This window comes from Acanthopagrus latus, unplaced genomic scaffold (genome assembly GCF_904848185.1).
Source record: "Acanthopagrus latus isolate v.2019 unplaced genomic scaffold, fAcaLat1.1, whole genome shotgun sequence".
In the NCBI taxonomy this organism is placed as follows: Eukaryota; Metazoa; Chordata; class Actinopteri; order Spariformes; family Sparidae; genus Acanthopagrus; species Acanthopagrus latus.
The window spans coordinates 53,033-75,375 of NW_023504052.1; the positions used below are offsets into that span (position 1 = coordinate 53,033).

The 22,343-nt window shown below is 37.8% G+C and overlaps 2 protein-coding genes across 4 annotated transcripts; one reads left to right on the plus strand and one right to left on the minus strand.

Moving 5' to 3' along the window:
* The first annotated feature begins 4,245 nt into the window (after nucleotides 1–4,245).
* On the plus strand, nucleotides 4,246–7,572 carry LOC119015871 (protein mono-ADP-ribosyltransferase PARP9-like). The gene is made up of 8 exons (XM_037091923.1): nucleotides 4,246–4,389; nucleotides 4,903–5,013; nucleotides 5,119–5,907; nucleotides 6,261–6,398; nucleotides 6,528–6,662; nucleotides 6,853–6,921; nucleotides 7,158–7,221; nucleotides 7,417–7,572. The coding sequence occupies exons 1-7, from the start codon at nucleotides 4,246–4,248 to the stop codon at nucleotides 7,194–7,196; spliced, it is 1,425 nt and encodes a 474-aa protein (XP_036947818.1). The 3' UTR covers nucleotides 7,197–7,221; nucleotides 7,417–7,572.
* A 6,117-nt stretch (nucleotides 7,573–13,689) lies between these two features.
* Nucleotides 13,690–17,009, minus strand: LOC119015870. Of its 3 annotated transcripts, none has more exons than XM_037091920.1 (7): nucleotides 16,883–17,009; nucleotides 16,094–16,194; nucleotides 15,610–15,756; nucleotides 15,005–15,165; nucleotides 14,765–14,895; nucleotides 14,530–14,623; nucleotides 13,690–14,328 (listed from the first exon to the last, which is right to left on the minus strand). In XM_037091920.1, the coding sequence occupies exons 1-7, from the start codon at nucleotides 16,987–16,989 to the stop codon at nucleotides 14,161–14,163; spliced, it is 909 nt and encodes a 302-aa protein (XP_036947815.1). In that variant the 5' UTR covers nucleotides 16,990–17,009; the 3' UTR covers nucleotides 13,690–14,160. The 3 variants fall into 3 exon arrangements, with proteins under 3 accessions (XP_036947815.1, XP_036947814.1, XP_036947817.1); XM_037091919.1 differs by having other exon boundaries at nucleotides 14,759–14,895; XM_037091922.1 differs by lacking the exon at nucleotides 14,530–14,623 and having other exon boundaries at nucleotides 14,196–14,328; nucleotides 14,759–14,895.
* Nucleotides 17,010–22,343: the final 5,334 nt, after the last annotated feature.

Here is a 22,343-nt window from a genome sequence, read left to right on the forward strand (position 1 = left end):
TGAGTACTGTGATTCTGCACCAATTTTGAGTCATTGGATCACATGACCTTGAAGCTATTGAGCTAAAATGCTAATACTGACATAAAAAAAAATTATTATAAAATATTCTAAAACTTAAAATGGAAAAATAAGAGGTGTATCTTAACCCCCCAGTGCAGTACTATGATCCTGCACTGGTTTGGAGTCATTAGGTCACATGACCTGGAAGCTATTGAGCTAAAATGCTAAAATTGCTATTTAAAAATTAATATAAAATATTCTAAATGTTAAAATGGAAAAAAAGAGGTGTATCTCACGTCTAATCTTTCTTGTGGTGGTTTTGTTGTTTATATAGTCCTAGAACATAATATTCTGTGGGTCTTGAATGATGGGTCAAATGTCTTGAAACAGGTGGCAGTGAGGGGCTCTCTGAGCTGAATATGGCTGGCAGTCAATTAAAAATGAATACAGTCAGTTAAAAAACAGTGTATGATCATGCCATATTACTTGTCATATTGTATGTTCTGAACGCTGAGTCAGCATTGATACCAATATAAAAAAGGACTTTTCAAGTATCATCGATAGTCTTAGTTGTAAACCAGTAGATGGCGCTAATGCAGATGAACTTCCAGAAGACTCCAACTGGGCTTGAGCGAGGTAACAAGTCTTCATTGTCAATAAATCTGGAACTTGAGTGGAGGTAGGGATGCTCTGTTGAAAGCCTTTGTGAGACATAATTTCTCAGAAAATGTGACACCTGAGCAGTGGTTGGCAGTCTCAAGAGATGTCTTCAAAACCACTAGCAAGAAATTCATGACATGGCTGAAGGTCATCTGGACCGAGGACAGAAGAGGACTGCAGACAGAGGTGCTTAAAGGTAAGTTACTGACTCACTAGCATCTTATTATTGAACCTGGCCAAAAAAAAAGGAAGCCCATGACATGATCCGACCAAAGTCATTTGTATATACTTTCAGTCCGAAACCAGCCACAACAGGTTTAATCTGGTCCGTGCCCGAACCAGCAGTTACACTTTTGGGAAATCAGAAGGGAAAAAAACATGAAAAATATAAAAACATAAAAAATTGTTGTAAAAAGTTAAATGAACACAAAATGGCTCAAAAGGATGCTGAGGATTAGGACTACAGTCATAAGGGTCTTCAGTACAGTGAAATGTTAAATGTTTCACCATGTTTTTTTTTTTTTATGTTGAAATGGTTTTATCAAGCGGTTGAATGATAGTTATATTTTTATTGCCTCATTGTAAAGATTAGGTGTATCCATCAGTAGAATTTGATTAATGACTTTTCGAAAATGTTTATGTGTAGGAGATGTCAGTGGGACAGAAAAGCCTGAGATGCCTGACAGAACAGACAAAGACAAAGATGATGAAGTTCTGCCGGTGAATTTAGACCAGACCACATTGGAAAGGGAAGAAGAAAGGGAAGACGCACAGGACGACACTGAACCATCTAACATACAGGCTCTTGAAACAGAATCATCCAGCCCTGTTGCTCTGGTGGAAAAGTTGGTAACACAAGCAACGCTTGAAACCAATTTAGGCTCGACTCGGGGTGAAAAATAAATACGTAGCAGAAGGTACATAAACTTTATAGCTATGCCTTTTAAGATAAATGTTACAGATTAACAGATTTCAAATGCGGTGATTAGCTTTGTTTATTTCGATTATCATCTTACAAGCAGTTACTATGGATTAACATGTTGTCACAAAATGATTCCAGATCTTTTAAAATTATTAGAACATAATTATCCTTTCTATTTTATTATGTTGTTTGTAAAGTGCAGTCGAACAGTGGATAGGACATTAACAAAAACTAACTTCTGTTACGTGTTTTTTGTAAAGAAGCTTTATTTTTTAAAACAATTTAAAGTGACTGCTGGAAATGTTTTGTTATGAAATGTTCTTTATGAAACAATTTCTTAAAAGACATTTCTTGCTTGCAGAATACCAGCAGTGCCTCCACTACATCGTCAAAAAGAGTGCTGAAAGACACCACATCTTCACTCACAAGTTGCCAGATAAGCCCTGTTTTTTTTTTTAATTTCTCGCAATGATTGGAGTAAACTCAGACGGAAACAACAAAAAAGGCAATTCAAAACTTTACACTGGACTAGCGTAATAGCAAAGGGCATAAGAAGTGTGCACCCATTCTGCTCTTTTGGATTCAAGCGGCACTCTGTCAAAACAAAGGGATCCAAGAAAAACTGCCCTGTGTTTACCTGCTTTTCAAGGAGTGTGGTGTCCAGGTTGACGTCAAGGTGGAAAGTGAATCTTCACTTAGGGCTCTGGTCTTTTTCAAGGGGGAAATGGTGCAGCCAAAAGGAATGACGCTCTGGTCCAAAAACACAATCCATCTGTTCCATCAAAGATCAAAAAGTGACATAGTATATTTGGACGCAACTGGCAGTGTAGTTAAAAAGGCCAAAGGACAGAGTTCACCATTTTACATTTACGAACTGATAGTAAGACATCCCCTGAAAGGATGCTCCCCGGTGCCGGTTGCTACATTTGTGACCGCAGAACACACCACAGCATCTGTATCGTTTTTTTTAGGATCCTTCATGACAGACTGTGTCAAACTTCATGGGACAAAAATTCGGAAAAGAACTGTGATGTACTTATGTGATGGCTCAGCAGTTTTAATGGAAGCCATTGCACAAAACTTGTGTGGCCTGAGCCTCACAGAGCTACTTACAAAGTATTATCACATTGTGACAGGACAAGCAAAGAGTGATGCAGCTCATCTTCCAATACTACATCGGTGCTTGAGTCACTTAATGAAAAATGCCAAGGACCTCTGCAAGAAACAGTTAGTGATGCCTTCTACTTCTTATGATTTCATTTTGATTATTACCATTATCATTCAGTATTGTTAATATTGATATTTATTTATAAAAATCTTTCCCACAGTGCTGGAAAACACTATCTCCTTTGCATGCATGTGCTCGGGCTGATGACTCAGGCTACAACGCTGAAAGAACTGGAAGAAGTTGTAGTGAGTGCTAAGTGGTTTTCTCCAGTCCAGCAAGTCATGAAAATGTTGAAAAATATTTTCAAAACCTCCAAGTACTCCTCACCTCAACTGCACCGCCAGTCGTTAAGGACATTGACACAACAGAGGAGGACTCTGTGGTAGGTTATCCCGTTGGGAATTTAAAATCTAAAATGAGTTAATTTATGTTTTCTCTGTTGAATTGTGGATCTTTAAGGTCTGTCATAGATATTGAATGGACTATTTGTTGTTTGGGTTAGGGTGAAATATTGATGCATAGACATTGCAAGCCATGTAGGCCATGTATACACAATTGCATGGAGCACAGAAAAATAATGTTCTAAGGAATGACTGATGCTGTCTCCAAATACGACAATACATGAACAAATTACATGTGTGACATGAATGTAATTGTGCCTCTCACAGGTTGAATCGAGCGCAACACCCTTCGATGACCACTTTAAGAAAGTCATCCAGCAGGCACCACTGGACACACAGGGAGAGCCAAATGACTACTACTGTCCCACCTTTATCCCCAAGCTTCTGAAGCACTTTCTGCCTCAGTCAGTTCTGTGGTCAGGACTTTTACTTGGTAAGTCAGGTGCCTATATGTTTATAAAGATTAGTCATGTATTGTGTTGCATAAGTGTTATGACCATCTGACGCCTGTAGGTGGCAGCATTGTCCTGCTAGGATAATAATCAATAGCTCATGTTGTCCATTTTTTGGTCAGACACAGGTGTTTTTTCATGAAAGCACCCTGACTTCAAAAAAAGTGTTCACAGTTTTGTAACACGGGGCAACGGAATGAGGAAAAACACAGACTTCACTTTCAACTACACAAAAAAGTCCCATTCTCCCACATTTCTCATTTCAGTGTCAGAGGCAATGTCCAGTTTAATGTGAATTATAAATAAAAGTTTCTATCAACTTGCTGCTGATTGCTGTCGCTATGTGTGCAGACTGAAGATTGTTCAACCATCAAGGGCAGTTTTTTGAGAGGCAAGATTGGATCGAAAAATTTGTCTGAAATTATTTAATTCAGGAGTAAGCTGTGTAATAAGCTTCGCATCAGGGTTCTAGCCATTCTGTCAGGGCTTATTTGTCAGCTAACCATAGACTGTAATAAAATAACTATTTTCTTGACCTTTGTAGGCACAATAAATCAATAAGTTTAATACTAATGTGACTTCATGTTAAACTCAACATGTCTTCAACAGAATTACACTAAAGATAACAAGACCCAGGGAATCATGGAGAAAAGTCAGTGGGATCTCAAGAAGATCCGTTTTCAACAGAAAAGGCTGACCAGATTGGATGACTTTGTGCACACCTACAAGGTGATGCATGAAGGTCTTCTACGAGAGTACCAAGACTCTCTAAAAATCAAGACCAAGGTATTTATTTTAGGAATCATAATATAATCAGACAATGTACTTGATTTAAAACTGTATGTATTAAGTTTTGATGGTCGTCAATGCAGGAAGTGGGGGGAAAAAAACATAAATAAAGTAGCTGATGTATAATTTCTTCATTTTTCCATGTGTTATCATAATTTCAAAAAGCTGTTTTGTTGTAGAATTTTAGGACTGAATAGTATGTCATATTTAAAAATACATCTCATACAATATTATCAATCAATAACACACTGTCTGTGTCACTATATGAAAGCACAGAACATCATAGGTTTTTCATATTGAATAATACTTCCTATTACAGACCACAGTGATTCATAAGACAAGCAAAACAACAGCAAATAAAAATTTTAAAAAGTTTATAAAAAAGAGATGTCAACAGATCAATTCACAAAATTTACTAGTGTTGTAATGCATCCACAATCCAAAATAGACATCCGAAATTCATAACTTGCTCAAGTAATAACAATACATCTCTCTGTTTTATGTAACAAGACCCACAGGGTTGCCGTTGAAAGGTGGAAACAAAGGAAGCAGGGGAGGAGAGGTGTATATGTCTCACCAATGAAGAAGCCTTTTGATTTCAAGAAACATGAAAAGCAGAAGGTAACAACAAGATGTTGTTTGTGATCACCATCAGCTTAAAGTGTATTGTACTATGTGGTTACATGAAATATAAATGGGGATTCAGTGTAACATTTTGATTATCAGGTTTTAAAGACGAAGACATCAAACCAGACTGAGGTCCAGGAGAAGTTCATAAACACCAACGAACCAACCAACAAAACAGATGTTGACACTTTGTTGGAGGATGCACCGCCACCACCACCCATGCTGGACACCCACCAAGACAAGAGGTTGTCAGTTACACTGTCAGAAGACCTCACAGTATGTGTGTGGAAAGCAGATCTGACTATGTTTGACGTGGACGCAGTTGTCAATGCTGCTAATACGATCTTGAGTCATTCTGGGGGGCTTGCACTGGCTTTAGTTAAAGCTGGAGGGCCAGATATTGTTGAAGAGAGTGACCTGCATATTCGTAAGTGTGGCAAACTGAAACCTGGCCAGGCGGTAGTCACAAGTGCTGGTAATTTACCATGCAGATATGTCATTCATGCCGTTGGCCCCAAAGTCACAATTAATCCACCCCCAACCATGCTCTCCAAAGGCAAGGGGACTTTAAAAAAGGCCATAGAGAGCATCTTGCAGAAAGTAAGAGACCTTAACATTCAGTCTGTTGCTATTCCAGCAATAAGCTCTGGGATTTTCAATTTTCCATTGGGACTGTGTGCAGACAGGATAGTGTCCACAATAAAGGAGGTCCATGATCACAAGAAGCTCAAAACTCAACATCGTGTGGTTCATCTTGTAAACAACGATGAGCCATCTGTCAAAGAAATGGAAAGGGCCTGCCTGGAGATATTAGTATCACCAACTTCAGAAGCCACAGTCTCAGAGCAAATGCCGAAGAGTAAGACAATCACGGATGAAGAACAGCAGGTACTTTATGACTCATAGGAGAATTCTCACATTTTGAATGCATATCCAACTAAAATTAAATCAGTGATTGACTGATGAACATTTCATTTCTGCATATATTTTGAATATGTATTTAGTGATAGGTACACCTGCGGAAGTTATCGTATTACAGGTGTTAAGTGTTACGCTTTTCAAATGTTTTTTTCATGATACAGCCTGTTCAGTTGTTTGCTAGAAATGAATGAACTGTGATTTAAAATTTACAAAGGTCGAGATATTGATTATATGGAGTTTTATTTCACGTCATTCATTATTTTTATTTATATTAATGGGATTATATGAAGAGCTAAGAAATTGTACAATTGTTTTCCCAGCTAAAAACACTGTGGAAAAGGAAGGACACAGAAGTGGTAGTTGCAGTGATACCATCTGCCAACCAGGAAGGTTCCAGTTTTCTTGTGCACCACAGTGAACTCTGTTCACTGAGACCTCACCGATGGCTGACAGGCGAGGTATTTTATGGTTTGAATGTTACCCACATTACACTCAAATATCACACATGAAGTAGTTATGCTGACTTATGCTGAAATAAGTATTCCAAGGTTTGAAAGCTGTGTTTCTTTTCTCTTCTTCCATACTAGGTTATGGAGAGTCTCTTCCATCTGTATGCCAAACAGCTCAACCTCGGAAAGGACTTATTTTTACTGAACCATTACACAGCTGGTGTGATACTGTTTGGAAAAGGAGAAAGCGTTAGACAGCACAGTTTGCGGAGGGTAATGGTTGTTTTCATTCCTTTATCCTGTCCAGACCTCAAAAAGCCAAATCTTAATAGGAAAACCCGATTTGCATTTTTAGAATAAGAGAATAAAATAACTCAAATTTTCCGAATGTGGCTTTTCTTTAAAAAGAAAACTCTAGAAACGTTATTGACTATTATTTAATTTATTTTTATTTCCATTACAGACTGACTTCAACAACTATGAAGCCATACTTTCTTTTGTAAATGTTGGTGGAGTACACTGGAAGTTACTGGTCAGTGATTGTTACTTCAATGGTGATCTGAAATCCTCTTGTGTTATGTATATATTTATTATGTTGTTTTGAAATAACATTAATCTTTTTTAGTATGTACTTCCTGCCATAAGCACAGTATATCTGTTGGATCCTGTGGCTAACAAATCAGAGCAAGCTGAGTCTGCACATGCTGCAAAAGGGTCATCATTTTTCTCATCAAGGTTTAGCTTTCTTTTTCTCTCTGTCTTTGCCAGAAACAACCAGTATACATAGAACAACCAACAAATCCCTGAGAAATTTTGAAAGAAGACATCTTTGGTATCTGGTCTCATATACTCCTCCTTTGTTTTGTGAAAATGTTGCTATTAATTGTATAAAACACATGTCACAACAACACAGTAATGCGAAGTAGTTACTTGATGCAGTTTTATTGATTTGAAGTTTATTATTTTGTAAACCTGACTTTGATGTCGATATTGCATGTGTTTTGATAACACCATGTGTTTTATATAGGGATTACATGAGGATGCGCATGATTGTCCATGGCAAGAACGACTGGGGAAGAGTCAGATGGAGAGGAGGAGTCATGGACCATCCTGTGCAACGTGACAAGTGTAGTTGCGGGGTCATCGTCACCATGGTAATGGCCGTGTGTGTGTGTGTGTGTGTGTATGTGTTTGTGATGTTTACTTCTATCTCTATGTTTCTCTATCAAACATAATGGGTCAGAGTTCTGGTGCTTAACTGGAAAATGTAACATAACAATAAAGTGAGACAGCACTGGCAATTTGGAGTCATAAGAACTCTTTGGTAAATGGATTGAGCCATTAAAATAATATTCATAGATTCACAGGATTAGAGTAAGTAATTTCCAAAACTTAACACAGCGGGTAGGGAAAATGGTGCATTGATATGTGGCTGTAGCCAAAATTACATTGCGTTTCCTTCCTTTAGCCTCATATGTTCTGTGTGCTTTTTAATTCAGTGTCTTGATTCATTGTCCAAAGTATCACGGTAGAACAATGCTACAAAAAATATAGCTATGTTCAGTATGTCATTTCAATTAAAATATATAATTAATATTCCATAATCTATAGTTCTGTTCTTAAAGTTCACACTTGAATTTAATGTATTTTCAGTGGTGTAAATATGACTGTGCTGAGGGATGATTGTTGTCACAGCCCGTGTAGTTTGGCATTTACATGTCTGAGGTACTACTATACTTATTTTTTAACATATCAATTCATATTTGCCTTTGCATTGATTTATAATTCAAAAACAGTGTTTCAAAGATGACATGCTTAATTCTGTATGCTGGTGTAGATGGCAAAGGCAATGATGAAGGCATATCCTGCATTGCCTCTCATGTCCTTTGACACATCAAAGAAGGAGATGGCTTTGGAAAGGACTAAGTTTGCACTGGCAGTACTGAATGATTCAGGTTTAAGTCATTTTTCTCTTTTATTCACATTAAGTAGTTCATCTTGTTGTGAAAGTAAATACAATCATACACAACCAAATGAACTACATCCTCTGTAAAGAGTCCACACAGTTCATATTGTTTTTGTCAAAAGTGTAAAAGATTTTATGAAAAAAAAAAAAACAGTTATATATACCATACATTTCAGACTCCCATCACAGAATCAAAAAGAACTCTTACCAAATGTCTATATTGTCAACTGGAACTGAAACAGAAGTTATATCACTTTAATTTTGTAAATGTATAGATTTATTTATGTCTGTATTTTTTCCCTCAGTAAAGCTTCACAATACTGATTGTTAAATTTATTAAATAGACTTGAAAACTCCTTCAACATATCTGAGTTGATGACTATTAATGATCCAGCTGACAAGCTATATATAAATTGAGAGCAACACAGCAGCCAATGTAACAGATCAATGTAGAATGTAAGAAATTAATGGGAATGGATTCCACCAATTCATTCCCATTAATTTGTTTGGAATTCCCATTGATTTGTTTGTTTATACTGGTGTAACCGGTTACCCCAATAAACTATGGAATGTGTACATATGTGAATTATAACAGAAATGTGTTTTATTTCAGTGTTAGATCTGGACAACCACTGTGTGATGTGCTCTGCCTCAAAGCCCCCTGGACCAGGGCCTCCAGCTGGTGGGTGAGTTTTTGTGACTGTTTCTTGTACATTTATCAATTGGGGTTTATTGTATAGTTATAGAAGAATTTTCTTGGAATTTTCTAAACTTAGCACCAAGCCACCAAAACCAATGTCAAGGGCTACCTTACTTCCCAAGATACATAAAAACTATAAATGAAAAAGATACTAAATGTTGACACTATGACTAAAATAATGGATTAAAAGTGTAACTGTGCCCTTCCACTGTAATATTTGGTGTCCAGAACTGTAGTCTATTGTCCTCTACACAGATAGAGACCCTAGATTTTGAAAACAAAATGCTGTGGTATACTGCAGTGCAAACCTGATGAAGACATATCTTTCTTTCATTGACTTCAAGATGATGGCTTTTTGTTATTTGATTAAAGGATTAACACAGCATATTAAACACATTGTAAAAGTGTAACGCAATGGACATAAATCTCTTAATACAAATTATTGTGGCAAACATTTTCTTGACTACAGTCCGAAATGATTCTCTTGTCTTTTTGTAATTTAATTTTTGAGATACAGTGTGACTCTTGCCAACGATGGTACCATGAGCAGTGTCTGGGTTTGGCTGAAGACCAACTCAAAAAAGCTAGGACAGCCAAATGGGAATGTGTCCTTTGCACATAAATAAAAGGTGTGATAAAAAATGCAATTTGCAGTCAGAAAGTAGGTGTCAGTTAAGGAAAGCCAAAGGTCACATTATTTTTCTTTTACGATATAAAGTCTACATTGTTAAAAAAAAAAAAAGAAAAAAAAAAGGATTGTTTGTTATACATGCTCAATGGTGCAGTCAGAAAGTAGGTGTCAGTTAACGAATGCCAAGGGTCACATTAATTTTAAGTCTACATTGTTAAAAAAAAAAAAAAATGTTTGTTATACATGTTCAATGGTGATTTCTGATGTATGAGTGAAATATACTTCTAATATTTACAAGATACTATTATGTGTGTGTTTGTAGTATCACATATTTCCATCACCTTGTTCTCTGTAAGGGACTTGTCTGTTTCTGAAACACTTCTTTACATTGTAGTTTAAACCTCTGATATTTTTTAATGGTTTTTTAAAATGTAAATTTTAGCATTTTAGCTCAATAGCTTCCGGGTCATGTGACCTAATGACCCCAAACCAGCCCAGGATCATAGTACTCCACTGGAGGGTGGTGATACACCTCTTATTTTTCCATTTTAAGTTTTGAAATATTTTATAATAATTTTTTAATATCATTAGCATTTTAGCTCAATAGCTTCCAGGTCATGTGACCAAATGACCCCAAACCAGTGCAGGATCATAGTACTGCACTGGGGGGTTGAGATACACCTCTTATATTTCCATTTTAAGTTTTAGAATATTTTATAATAATTTTTAAATATCAATTTTAGCATTTTAGCTCAATAGCTTCCGGGTCATGTGACCTAATGACCCCACACCAGTCCAGGATCATAGTACTCCACTGGGGGGTTGAGATACACCTCTTGTTTTTCCATTTTAAGTTCTAGAATATTTTATAATATTTTTTTGATGTCAATTTTAGCATTTTAGCTCAATAGCTTCAAGGTCATGTGACCTACTTATTCCAAACCAGTGCAGGATCATAGTACTCCACTGGGGGGTTGAGATACACCTCTTATTTTTCCATTCTAAGTTTTAGAATATTTTATAATAATTTTTAAATATCAATTTTAGCATTTTAGCTCAATAGCTTCCGGGTCATGTGACCTAATGACCCCAAACCAGTGCAGGATCATAGTATTGCACTGGGGGGTTGAGATACACCTCTTATTTTTCCATTTTAAGTTCTAGAATATTTTATAATAATTTTTTAATGTCAATATTAGCATTTTAGCTCAATAGCTTCAAGGTCATGTGACCTACTTATTCCAAACCAGTGCAGGATCATAGTACTCCACTGGGGGGGTTGAGATACACCTCTTGTTTTTCCATTTTAATATTTCTGAAATTTTATATCAATTTCTTTATGTAAATATGAGCATTTTAGCTCAATAGCTTCCAGGTCATGTGACCTAACGACTCCAAACCAGTGTAGGATCATAGAAACATACTGGCAGGTTGGGATACACCTGTTTTTATTCCATTTTAACACTCCTGATCATCAAGCTGTCGATCTTGGCTTGGAAGTCTGCTGGCAGTTTTTGGGACATCGATGTCCGTGCTCTGATAGAGAGGCGGCTGCGCTGCATGAAGCGGTAACACCAAGAAGGACCTCCCGCAAAGTCACTGATGTTCATCTCCTTGGCAACTACCACCTGGGCGTGGAGGCGTAACTGAACTGTTGACAAGCCTCTCCCAGCGGCACATTGTTCAAGCACCCATCTGTGAACTTGTTCCTCTAGCTGTGGCCATCTAGCTTTTAGCCTGCGATTAGCTTTTTTGGTTTTCTTCATTGTCGTTAGAGTATCCTCCGCTTTTCGCCGGTCCCTCACAAGTTTCTCGCTCACTCCAAACTTTCTTTCAGCTGCTCGATTACCGTTTTCAGCTGCATATTTTACAACTTGCAGCTTGTAATCTGCTGAGTCTGATTTTCTTTTTGGGGGCATCTTTCTTTTTCTGTTCAATCTTTCTCACTTGTCTTTATAGGTTTATGTTTTATATTTTAATTTTTCTGTGGTACAGGAGTAATAGGCGTAGCAGATAATGGCACACTATCCTAGGGCGCCCCCCCGCGGCTGTCAGCATGAACATGAGAAATTACCTGTATATTTTAATATATAAGTCGCACCTGAGTATAAGTCGCAGGACCAGCCAAACCATGAAAAAAAGTGCGACTTATAGTCCGAAAAATACGGTAATTGAAACCCAATGCACGACCCTCCGGAGTATAATAGCGCCTTAAATTTTACTTGAAATAAGTTGCAACTTGTCCTCCCAAACTTTAGGTCTGTTTTCTGCCAGAAAACAAAGTACAGGCAATGTCTCAGTTTAACCATGCCCCGTATAGGAACACTTGTACACAACCACTGTTCACATCCAAACTCACCATTGGGGGCGCCGCTTAGCTCGGTTGGTAGCGCGCGACCCATGTGCCGAGGCTCTGCAGCTGACCCGGGTTTGACTCCCAGCCCGGGTCCCTTTGCTGCGTGTCACTCTTACCCTGTTTCCTGTCACACTCTTCAGTAAAGTAACCTAGAACTGTACGTTAGGATGACCAGAAATGCTAGAATATGCATTTGTTAAATCAATAACTGAAAACCTTGTCTGATAGAATTTTTTAACATAAATATTACATCATCTGCTGGATGCTGACCAGCTTTGCTTATGACCCTAGTATGTTTTAATGAACTCCACCCCCCTTTGATTTATTTTCAGACAAGTCGATACATGGCAAGATTAGCAATTCAACAATGGCACCTTGGTTTATGAAAGACTGAACAACAGAAGTAATGACTTCCACAGCTTCAAGGCTGAATGGATGTTTTTCTTTACATTATCTATATGTTAATTTTGACTGGACATTGCATTTTTTATATTTCTGAAATAAACTCTAGCTTAAGGGCATCAAACTATCAAATATTGTTAGAAGTAATGCTTAAGCAGCACATTATCAATGCAATCAGAAGTGCCACTGCCCAATTTAGACCTGTGTGTTGGCAAATTTTAACAATACTGTTTTTTGCAAATGTCTTGGTTTGGAGGAAATGATAACTAATCCTAAACATTGTTAAATCATCCACTTTCTGTAGAATCAATTTTACCATTTCATCCACCAACTCCTTCCTATTATCTGAGAACATGTGATCTGGAAGTCCCCATTGGCTTATGGCCTCCCAACATAAGAACTTGGCATCAGACTGAGCATCCTCTCGCTTGGTAGGACAAACCTCAGGCCACTGCAAAACTCTGTCTACACCTACTAGCCTGTATCTGTTTAAGCATCAATTGGTTTTATCATATCAACAAAGTCCCTGACTAGCTCACTCTTGGAGTCAGAATATAACCAGGAGGGACCATCACCCCTCTCCTAACATTGTTTTTTAGACAGATTGAACATCTGTCTATGACATGATCAATTTGTTCAATCAAATATGGTGCCCAAAAACCTTCTCTTAATGTCCCCCCTTGCAACATGTGCTTGCCCATTTGCTGCTTGACACCATCTTGTGGTTCTTCATCCTCTGGGGTTGTCAAATGCTCAACAAAATCTACACAGCAAAAATCCCAGTGTATATTGTACTCCTTAAGTGTACATTTAACACCAGTTTCGGTGTCTATATAGGTCCAAGAGTTCGGTGTTCAGTGAACACTGTCAAAAGTGTAAACTATATACTCCAAATAAAGAGTTACATTTGAACCCTTACAGTGTGCAATAGTACTCCCTCACTGGTACTTTTAGACACTATTCCAGTGCTTTCAACACCTGCAGTATAAACCTACAACTCCAAGAGACTAAAAGATATACTCTGAGTAAGTGTTTTATAGAACTCTGCAGAGCTTATCATTTTACACTCTGGGAATGAGAATATACTCTGTAATTGGTGTACACTTAACACCTTTAAAGTGAATTATGATCACTTTGAGAATATATAATACACACATTCTTTTCTTGAAAACGTAACATTATCTTTACTATAATATAATAAACATATTAACAAATGTCTTAACATTATGGAAGTGTACAGTCGGCTCTTATTACAATGACATCAGTTTTATTTTAGTAGTCTATGCATTACATCATAGAATAAACAAACACCAGTCAGATTATCCCTTGGCAGTAAACAAAAAACTGTTGACTATTTTTTGTCACTACAAACTCCCTGACAAAATCCCTCTTTGAATTACTAGTGCTCCACTACAGCTCAGCAAGGAAACATTGTCTGCTGAAACACAGATACTGTAACTTTGGGTGATACAGCCTTCAAAAATCTGAACCTGTCCTTTAAAGAACAATATACTCAGCCTGTTAATGTACAACATGACATTCAGCGGGTGCTGCAGTACTGTCAACAGGTGTAATCTGAAACTGAACCATAAATTAGTTCATACACCAAACATCAAACACTGCCAAAGGTACGAAGCCATGGTGCAAAATAAGCTTGACAAATTATTTTTTTTATATCATCACTGAGATTTAAAAAAAAAACAGATGTGTAAAAGATCAAACATAAAAGTTAAAACCTTTCGCCAGCTCCAGTCCGCTGCTCTCTGTGGTTTGAGAGGTCCTTCTCTTGACTCCACTGTTATTGCCAGAACTGAGTCCTCGCTGTGTGTTTTTTAGTTTCCATGCAATGTAGCCCTCATTGCTCTCTGCATCAAAGAAATGCTCCTAAGTTGAAAATAAATAAAAGAAATTTAAGCATGATTATACACCTAGTAAAAGGAAAATGCATCAAAACATTGGCTGTCAATTTCAAGAATGTTGACTGCCCACTTGCTGCCTGTACAACACCACCTGTCTATATTACTCATAATAATTTAACTTAATAATTTGAGGAGTTGGGGAACGTCTCAGTAAAAAAATACTTACATAGCCCTTTCTGGAGTAGGGATCTCTTAGGGAAGGGAACAGTGTTACAATCCCCAATGCATATTGTGTCCTCTTGTCCTTTGGTGGAGCACTTCTGTGGGTGTAATGGATAGGTTGCATTGATGGCAAGAAACTCCATTACATGTTTTTCATGAACAACATGTTTGCAATCAAATACTATGAATGTGCCTTTATAACTAAATAATGCACCTTGAAGCATTTTACATACCCATACTTTTCCAACATATCAGCAACAACGGTGTTGACAAGTTCACGGCGTGTTCGGTCCTTCATCTGTCCTTTAGTCGCATATTCTGCAAGTATTTTGTCCCCTCCAGGCTTTTGTTCCAGAACTCTCTCGACAAGCTTGAAAACAAGAAAAATATAAGAAGAAAAAATAAGATCACACCCCACAACAAAAATATGATGTCAAAAACATACATCATAATGAGAAGGAACATACAAAAAACACCACCTCTTTGGCTCGTGAAGAACTGTCATCAACATGCTGACTTCTTGGGGGGCTCAGAATGCAATCATCGATGCGCTGTCTTTTGGGAGACATCAGAAAAGCATCACTATCCGACGAGTGTGATGATAGTGACAAGGTGTCTGTGCATGATGATGCAGGAGAGTCTGAAAAGAGGGAACACATCATTTTCAAAAACACATTTCACATCTGATTTCATTAATTGACTCACAGTTTCAAATAAGAAGAGGTGAGGGCATGGAAAGACATGGTGAAAATGTGCATGTGTCTTTCATCCATATACCATTAACAGACTACAATCAGTTTTGATGGTTAATGTCGCTACATTTTAGGCAATTTAAGCTACAACAGACAGTCTTCTTGGTGGCAACTAAGTGCCGAGGTCTGTATTCTTATCAGTTGATATTTTCATAAGTAAATGGATTGGTTCTGTAAGTAATGAAAAACAAATTCTGCCTAAATGATCAAATTACATTTTAAAGGGAAAATTGGTGAGTACCTTATTAATTGTGTGATTAAAAGCCAATTACAATGATCAGATATTGATAGTGTAAGCCTGAAATGCACAATTTGATCAAACGACCACTTACCACAGACAGAAAGATTGTCAACAATCGTCCACTGGATGTCAGATTTTTCCTCCAGGATGTCACTAAAGACCTCTTCATCAACCTCTGTTCCACTCTCATCCAGCAAATATATGTCCTTCTCAGCCGGTATACTGAACTTCCTTTTAGCTTCGAACACAGAAAAAAGGATAAATTAAGCTTGGGTACATCTCTTATTGTAACTTAGTGTTACAATAAGAGATTTTTGCAACTAAAACACAACGACCTGAGAATACAAATTACGTGTCAGTAGTATAGTGGATAAAAGTGAACACATACTATGTCTTAACAGCTCTTAGTTTGACTAGATGTTTATTTACCTGTAGGGAGCTTATCTTTTTCAGTTAAGAATGGCTGTCCATTGCTTCCATCAACAGCCAATGACAGGTTATTCAATTATGAATGTCCTGGTGACACAATATACAGTACAACCTTTAGGCTACTTGCAGCATAGACATTAGCTTACCCTCCTTGAGAAATTCTGAGTGAGAGGCTCCATGTAGTTTGATGTACTTCTTCTTTCCTTTATACTGCACCTTGAACAGCATGGCTGTAGGTTTTCCACGACTACAACATAAAGATAGAATTGCATTAGTGGACACAAAAGTACAAAACCAGGCCTTGTACACAACTTAATTCTACCTCATGACTGGACGCGGTCAGGCCAGGTGAGATGGAGAATACACACCCAACACTGAAGAAAGGTACAGGCAACACGAGGTTCAAGGGCTATGCTATGCTAACTGCGACCCGAGCACATGCTGTCACCCTGCTCACTGCCACGGTCTTCGGTCCTCTTATCGCTCTTACTCCCACTGACGGTCGTGTATGAGTCCGACAAGCCCGCTCTTCATTCGGACACTACTTTTCTCCGGTGTTAAATATGTGCAGTGCTAGCGACATATTTTCGGTCTGGAGCATACATGCATTAGAGCGGGAGTCGGAAGCTTTGAAGTAGCTTCAGTGATATTAGCTCAGCGGGAGAGAGCTAATGCTAACAGGCAAATCGTATTTTTCTCATGTTGAATAACCTGCTTCACTATGGCTTGCGTTACGACCGCAATTAAAATTCTAAAAAGTTTAACATTTACAGTGACTTTACAACTAATAGAGTAAGCTAGCTAAACTAAACTGAAGCCACCTTATTGCCTCTTTAAGTAATGTTGGCGTTTTCAATTATTAATGATAGTTATGAGACTCAAAACGTGAAGAATTATTTGATATTCTCGACATTATTCACTTTATAGTTTCTCACCTGCAGTCCAACGCAGCTTTTGCATAGATGTATAATCCGTAGGCTGTGGATGGGGGGAGAGACAGGCTGGTGCAGGTCCGTTGCTGCACTGCTCCGACATGATACATAACACCCACCGTGCCAACCAATGAGAGGGCGCAGAGAACTGATGACAAAATCGAAACCTAAATGGTGATGCGGCCGGGAAAGACTCAATCAACAAATAGACTCCAATAATGCAAAATAAACACTGCAATTACTCTACTCTGACACTCTACTTGGAAAAAACACCTGAGAGTGATTCTGGCTCAGCCTGAGGAGTGTACTTTGTGCTCATTTGACACCAAAGTGTAAGGTTTTTTACTCTGGTCATCAAAACTCCAGGATTTTAACACTTTGGCATTTGCTGTGCACTGTGGTGCCCCTTGCCAAATTGACATACTCCTATTACCTGTGATAGTCTCTATGCCACAACCTGCTCAAGGCATTTGTACCATGATTCAAAGGAATTCTTCGACCATAATTTTCAAGGATTATTGCAGGATAACTCCTGTTCCACTTTTTGAAAAATAAAAGCTCATTCACCCAAATAATAAATTGATCTAGTAGGCTCCTTAGTGAGTCACAGCTCAACTTTGAGATCTTTTATACAAAATAGTTACAGCGCCTATGTGGTTTAAGTCCAAATGACAGTTATTGTCCATTGTACAGTGACTTCAGATTCTCCCCCGAGTGCAGCTCAGCTTGCTACTGTTATTCATTCGCCTATTGCTATATTTATTGCATTTACTTAATTACTTATGTTTTACCCCTCATGTATATTTTTACTATATATATATATATATATATATATATATATATATATATATATATATATATATATATATATATATATATATATATATATAGCTTTTCTTCAGTCTCTTAGTATGATCTGGACCTGTAAATGCTCTTCTAAGTCAGATTTTCTTTTTAAATTTTCACTCTACTAAATTAGATAATGTATGATATGTGATGTTTTTTCCTATATGTGAAACCAAACAATCTCTAGGATTCAACACTAAGGGGAACGCTGCAGAAAGCTCCACACAAGTACATAGCTTTTGGAGGAATTTCGGTCATCCGGTTTCTTGACAGGCAACAACAGTGTGTTGTTCAGAAGACTTTTTCTCAACATGTTTGTAGCAGCCCTTTTTGGTTCCATCAACTAAATTGCCTCCTCCTTCCGTGAGTACTGGTTCCTCCATGGAGGCCAGGCCCTGGGCTTGGTTGATTTCATGAGGCCAATGTCAGTGGTGTGTTGTAACCACAAACATCCTGGAACCTGTAGCGACATTTCTTCTTTCAGGTGACCTGCATCTGACTTGACACTGAACATTGATTGACGTGTCAGTTGTATTGTCTGTGATTGTCCCACTCCTTGGGCAGAGATTATCATGTTTATGCATCTCTGGTCTTTACTTCCCCAAATGGCAGAGTTTCCTTTTGTTGGAACAAAGGTGGCATCTTCTTATTCTGCCATTATTTCTCCAACATGGTGCTGTTTGTAATCCTTGTCTATCATCAGAGTTACGTGTGGGATGCCCCCTTCAATGTCATATTCTTTGCCAAGACATTAATCCTTGTTTGTTTTCATAGCTGCTTCTTGTTGTTCCATAATTATGCAACTGGAGCTGAGCAGAGTGTGTTCTGGTTGGTGATTCACCCATTCATCTGAACCAGATTGAGCCACACACCTAAAGTACCCAATTCCTCCAGAAGTTTCTCCCTATTTTCTTTAGATGACATTAGCCTTCTATCCCTAGTTTTCAAACAACTCCAAGATAGCTAGCTCCATCTGCTTCTACTCTTATAAACAGTAGTATCCCTATATTGAATGGGACCTTTTATGAAAGAGTTTCCGGTTACAGATATCCAAGCATCTAGATAGCTATGTTACTGAACTAACTAAGAACTAAAGAATAAATGATTATTAACTTATCATAACCAAGCTTGCTTTGCTTTGAAATGTAGAAAACAACTTGTTCAGGTCCCCCCCCCCTTGTTCAGGTATCATTCTGCGCTTTGTTTTATTACAGGTGATGGGTTTTCGAACACATCACTGGGTCCTTCACGACAAAGTTGGATGGCCATTTTTACACATAAGGAGGGAACAGCATTGCATGTTTTATATCTAAAATGCCTTGCTGCATATTGTATACAACTATCTCCCCAATTTGATCTCATTTAGAAATTTGCACATTCGTTCACGAGAGTCCTAAATTTTAAACATTCCCACTATAAAAATCGTCTTGAAAAAGACTGCTTTCCAGGTCAATGCCTGTCAGAAGTGAAATGACTTGTAGTTTGCTCTTGACCTCAATCATGTTATCTCCTTGGATATTTCCAAATATCTATTGTTCTGTTCTGCATTCTGAATGTAATCATGATTTATGATTATATTTTATATATGTATTCATGTATTTATACTCAGGGCATTATTGAAAAAGAGAGCTTGCACTCAATAGACCCTCATAAACTTTTAAACAGTATTAAGGAAAATGGAATACCTGAAAGTCGTGCAGTTCTCTCTTAGAACCGACAAACTATCTCTGATGTCTGTGCCAATCTCTCCACCGTTTATGTCCTTCTACAATTATAAACCAATTCAGACATCAGATATTAAATCATTTTAGGTTAAATGAAACTCTATACTCAGATAATAAAATCACTATTAACAACCGATTATTTACTAGCTGATCAGTCAATTGCCAAGCTCTACTTGTACCCTACCCTACCCATGTATGTGCAATAACTTTGTGTGCATGCAATTGTTGTAGCTTTGAACGTACATGACTGTTTGAGCGTGTGTGTTTGCATGGAAATGTGTTTGTGGCGTGTTTCTGTCTTCATGGGATTATCTCAAAGGGATCTATCTGTGTGTATCCTTAAAGGGTTTGTGGCTAAAATCGCACTAGCTTCACAGATTTAGTGTGAGTAACAAAGGAGGATTACACCAACAAACGTAACAGGTGTCCGGTGACTCTTGTCCGGCTCCCAGTCGACCTCAACCTTAATGTTTATGCCTTCCCTCTTGGCCTTTCGTGTCCCCGGTGTATAGAAAGAGGAAAAAGAAAAACACAAATGAAGACTATTATTTCGTCCATAGAGCAAGCCAAAAGTGTCACTTCTTTATCATCCTCCAAGTAATATAAACATTACACAGCTTAATATCATCATTATTTCATTAATGCAGATCCCGTTTATTTTTTAAATTATTGAGGCTTTAAACAGTTATGTTGGTACTCTATAAGTAAGTGTGGGAGAGGGAGTAACAACACAAACCAACACAGGCTGCAGGTCACAGGTCTGTGTCTGCATGTTCACCTACCAGCTGCTCAGCCCTCCTTTATGTCCACTCTATGGACACACACATTCTGAAGACATAAATTAACACTTTTTATCAGCCAACATTCAAACAGGTAACCACCACTTTGCCCTAAATGAAAAATATTGACAGGCCCAGAGTAACTTTGTCCCTTAATTAATTTCCAGTCAAGCATTTGCTGTGAGGAGGTGGTTTTTAGTGCAAAATCAATATGTATGATTTAGTTTCCATCCCCGTTAAAGAATATATGCACTCTACTACATATCTGTCATAACTAAATGGCCTTTGGATAACCCAAAATTCCCCAATATATTTAGATACTCAGTCATGTCAGTGTTTTGATGTTCATCACACAACTCCAATCATGCATTTTTAGCTATCTCCTGTTCTCAGATTGTAGTGGCAAATATAAACAGGGTCATGATCATGCATATACATTGATTTGAGAATACACCTTGCAGTTCTGTGTTAACAGGGAATTTGAGCCTGATGAAAGACCAAGGTTTGATGCGTCCTGTATAATAAAAGCTGGAGTGGGGGAGCAGCAGGTGCAGCTACAGCTCACCCAAGGCCACAGATAGGGGCCTGGGTGAGACACTTTGTAGGCTTTAAGGAAGACAGACAAAAATGAGAATAGTAAGATGACAGTCTCGCGTGATCATGAGGAATGGAGGTGGTCCAAGTGGGCGTTGGTGACCTTGACCCCAGGTATAAAAATGGGTGATCTGGGGAGATTTCTCAGTTGCCCCGGGTACCTCATGGATTTATAACTTTTCTCTTGGAATAAACACCTTTTTGGACTGAAGACTTGCTGCCTCGCCTCTGATTTGGACTTAGTCTCTGAGCTGTCTTGTCTCTAATTTGGACTTAGTCTCTGAGCTGTCTTGCCTCTGGTTTGGACTTAGTCTCAGAGCCGTTTCTCCTCAGATTTGGACTTTAACTTTTGAGCGGAGTCACAGGGTCTGATAGTGGAATAATTGGACGGATAAGGAAGGTAGTCTCCCACTACAAGATCTGTTATTGTTTATGTTTTCAGATTTTGCATCATATTCCTTTTTACCAATATTTTGGCCATGAGATTACATCATCTCTAATTAAATTAATTCCTTTCCTTCGCATCAGGGCTTCCCGCTCTAGCCTTTGGGAGTTGCAGTGAGTAAAAGAACTATTTTATACTTTGACCAGCTGTATCAATCGACCAAATAAACAATTGTCCATATATTCACAAAGGTCTACTCAGTGTATGCATTGAACTTCTCCACATTAGAATCAATCAAACGACATCTACCCATACACTGCTTGATAACAGCAAGGTATGCTTAATTGTAACACACAAATTGTATATGTGTATTTAATCTTATGTTCATGATATCATTTTTCTACTTTTTCTCTCATGTGATTAATAGTGCTTGTTATGCATATAGATAATAACTTGATTGATAGGTACCTTTTCATACCACCAATCCCTCATTCCCTTTTATTATACAGCCACTTTACACCAATTAATATCCCCTCTATATGAAGCCCTGTATAGGTCTACATACTTCATTCCTATTTAACCTATATTTCATCAGGCAGGTCTTTTAAGACCTATTTACAGTGACCATCTTTGCTGAAGGTAAACACATATATAAAGCATACTACTGAATTTAGAAGTTTTACTAAATGACCTGACTTAAAAATTGTGATAGTGGTGAGACTCAAACTGTCACCTTCTCAGTTGTAGGGTAAATGTACAACCCCCTCAATTGCATCACATCAATTTAGTTGGAAAATCCCACATACATTCCTATAATTTATTTATCTATTATTATATCTTTTATTATCACGTTATCAATTACAATACATATGCATTATATATTATATATTCTAATAATGTGCATTTATATAGATTACGTAGAATTAATTCTATGAACAAATCCACTTTCACATCAACTTTAGCTGCATCTCATTGCCCACATTCAGCTTCAGAGGACACAGTAAGCACTAAAAGCTTCATACCACCAGGTTGGTTCCCCTCTTTTTCCTTACTCACAAACACAGACACTTATTCAGCTGAATTTCATTACAACTCGTATATATGACACATACGGCGACACGGTTTTTGGACTCAGA

Coding starts and splice junctions, on each gene's coding strand:
- LOC119015870 (XM_037091919.1), bottom strand. CDS start 16,989: ATGTATCATGTCGGAGCAGTGCAGCAACGGACCTGCACCAGCCTGTCT. Junction 14,896..15,004: donor GTTCTTCACGAGCCAAAGAG/GTGGTGTTTTTT, acceptor CTTGTTTTCAAG/CTTGTCGAGAGAGTTCTGGA. Junction 14,329..14,529: donor CCTACTCCAGAAAGGGCTAT/GTAAGTATTTTT, acceptor TTTTCAACTTAG/GAGCATTTCTTTGATGCAGA.
- LOC119015871 (XM_037091923.1), top strand. CDS start 4,246: ATGGAGAAAAGTCAGTGGGATCTCAAGAAGATCCGTTTTCAACAGAAA. Junction 5,908..6,260: donor TCACGGATGAAGAACAGCAG/GTACTTTATGAC, acceptor TTGTTTTCCCAG/CTAAAAACACTGTGGAAAAG. Junction 6,663..6,852: donor GACAGCACAGTTTGCGGAGG/GTAATGGTTGTT, acceptor TTTCCATTACAG/ACTGACTTCAACAACTATGA.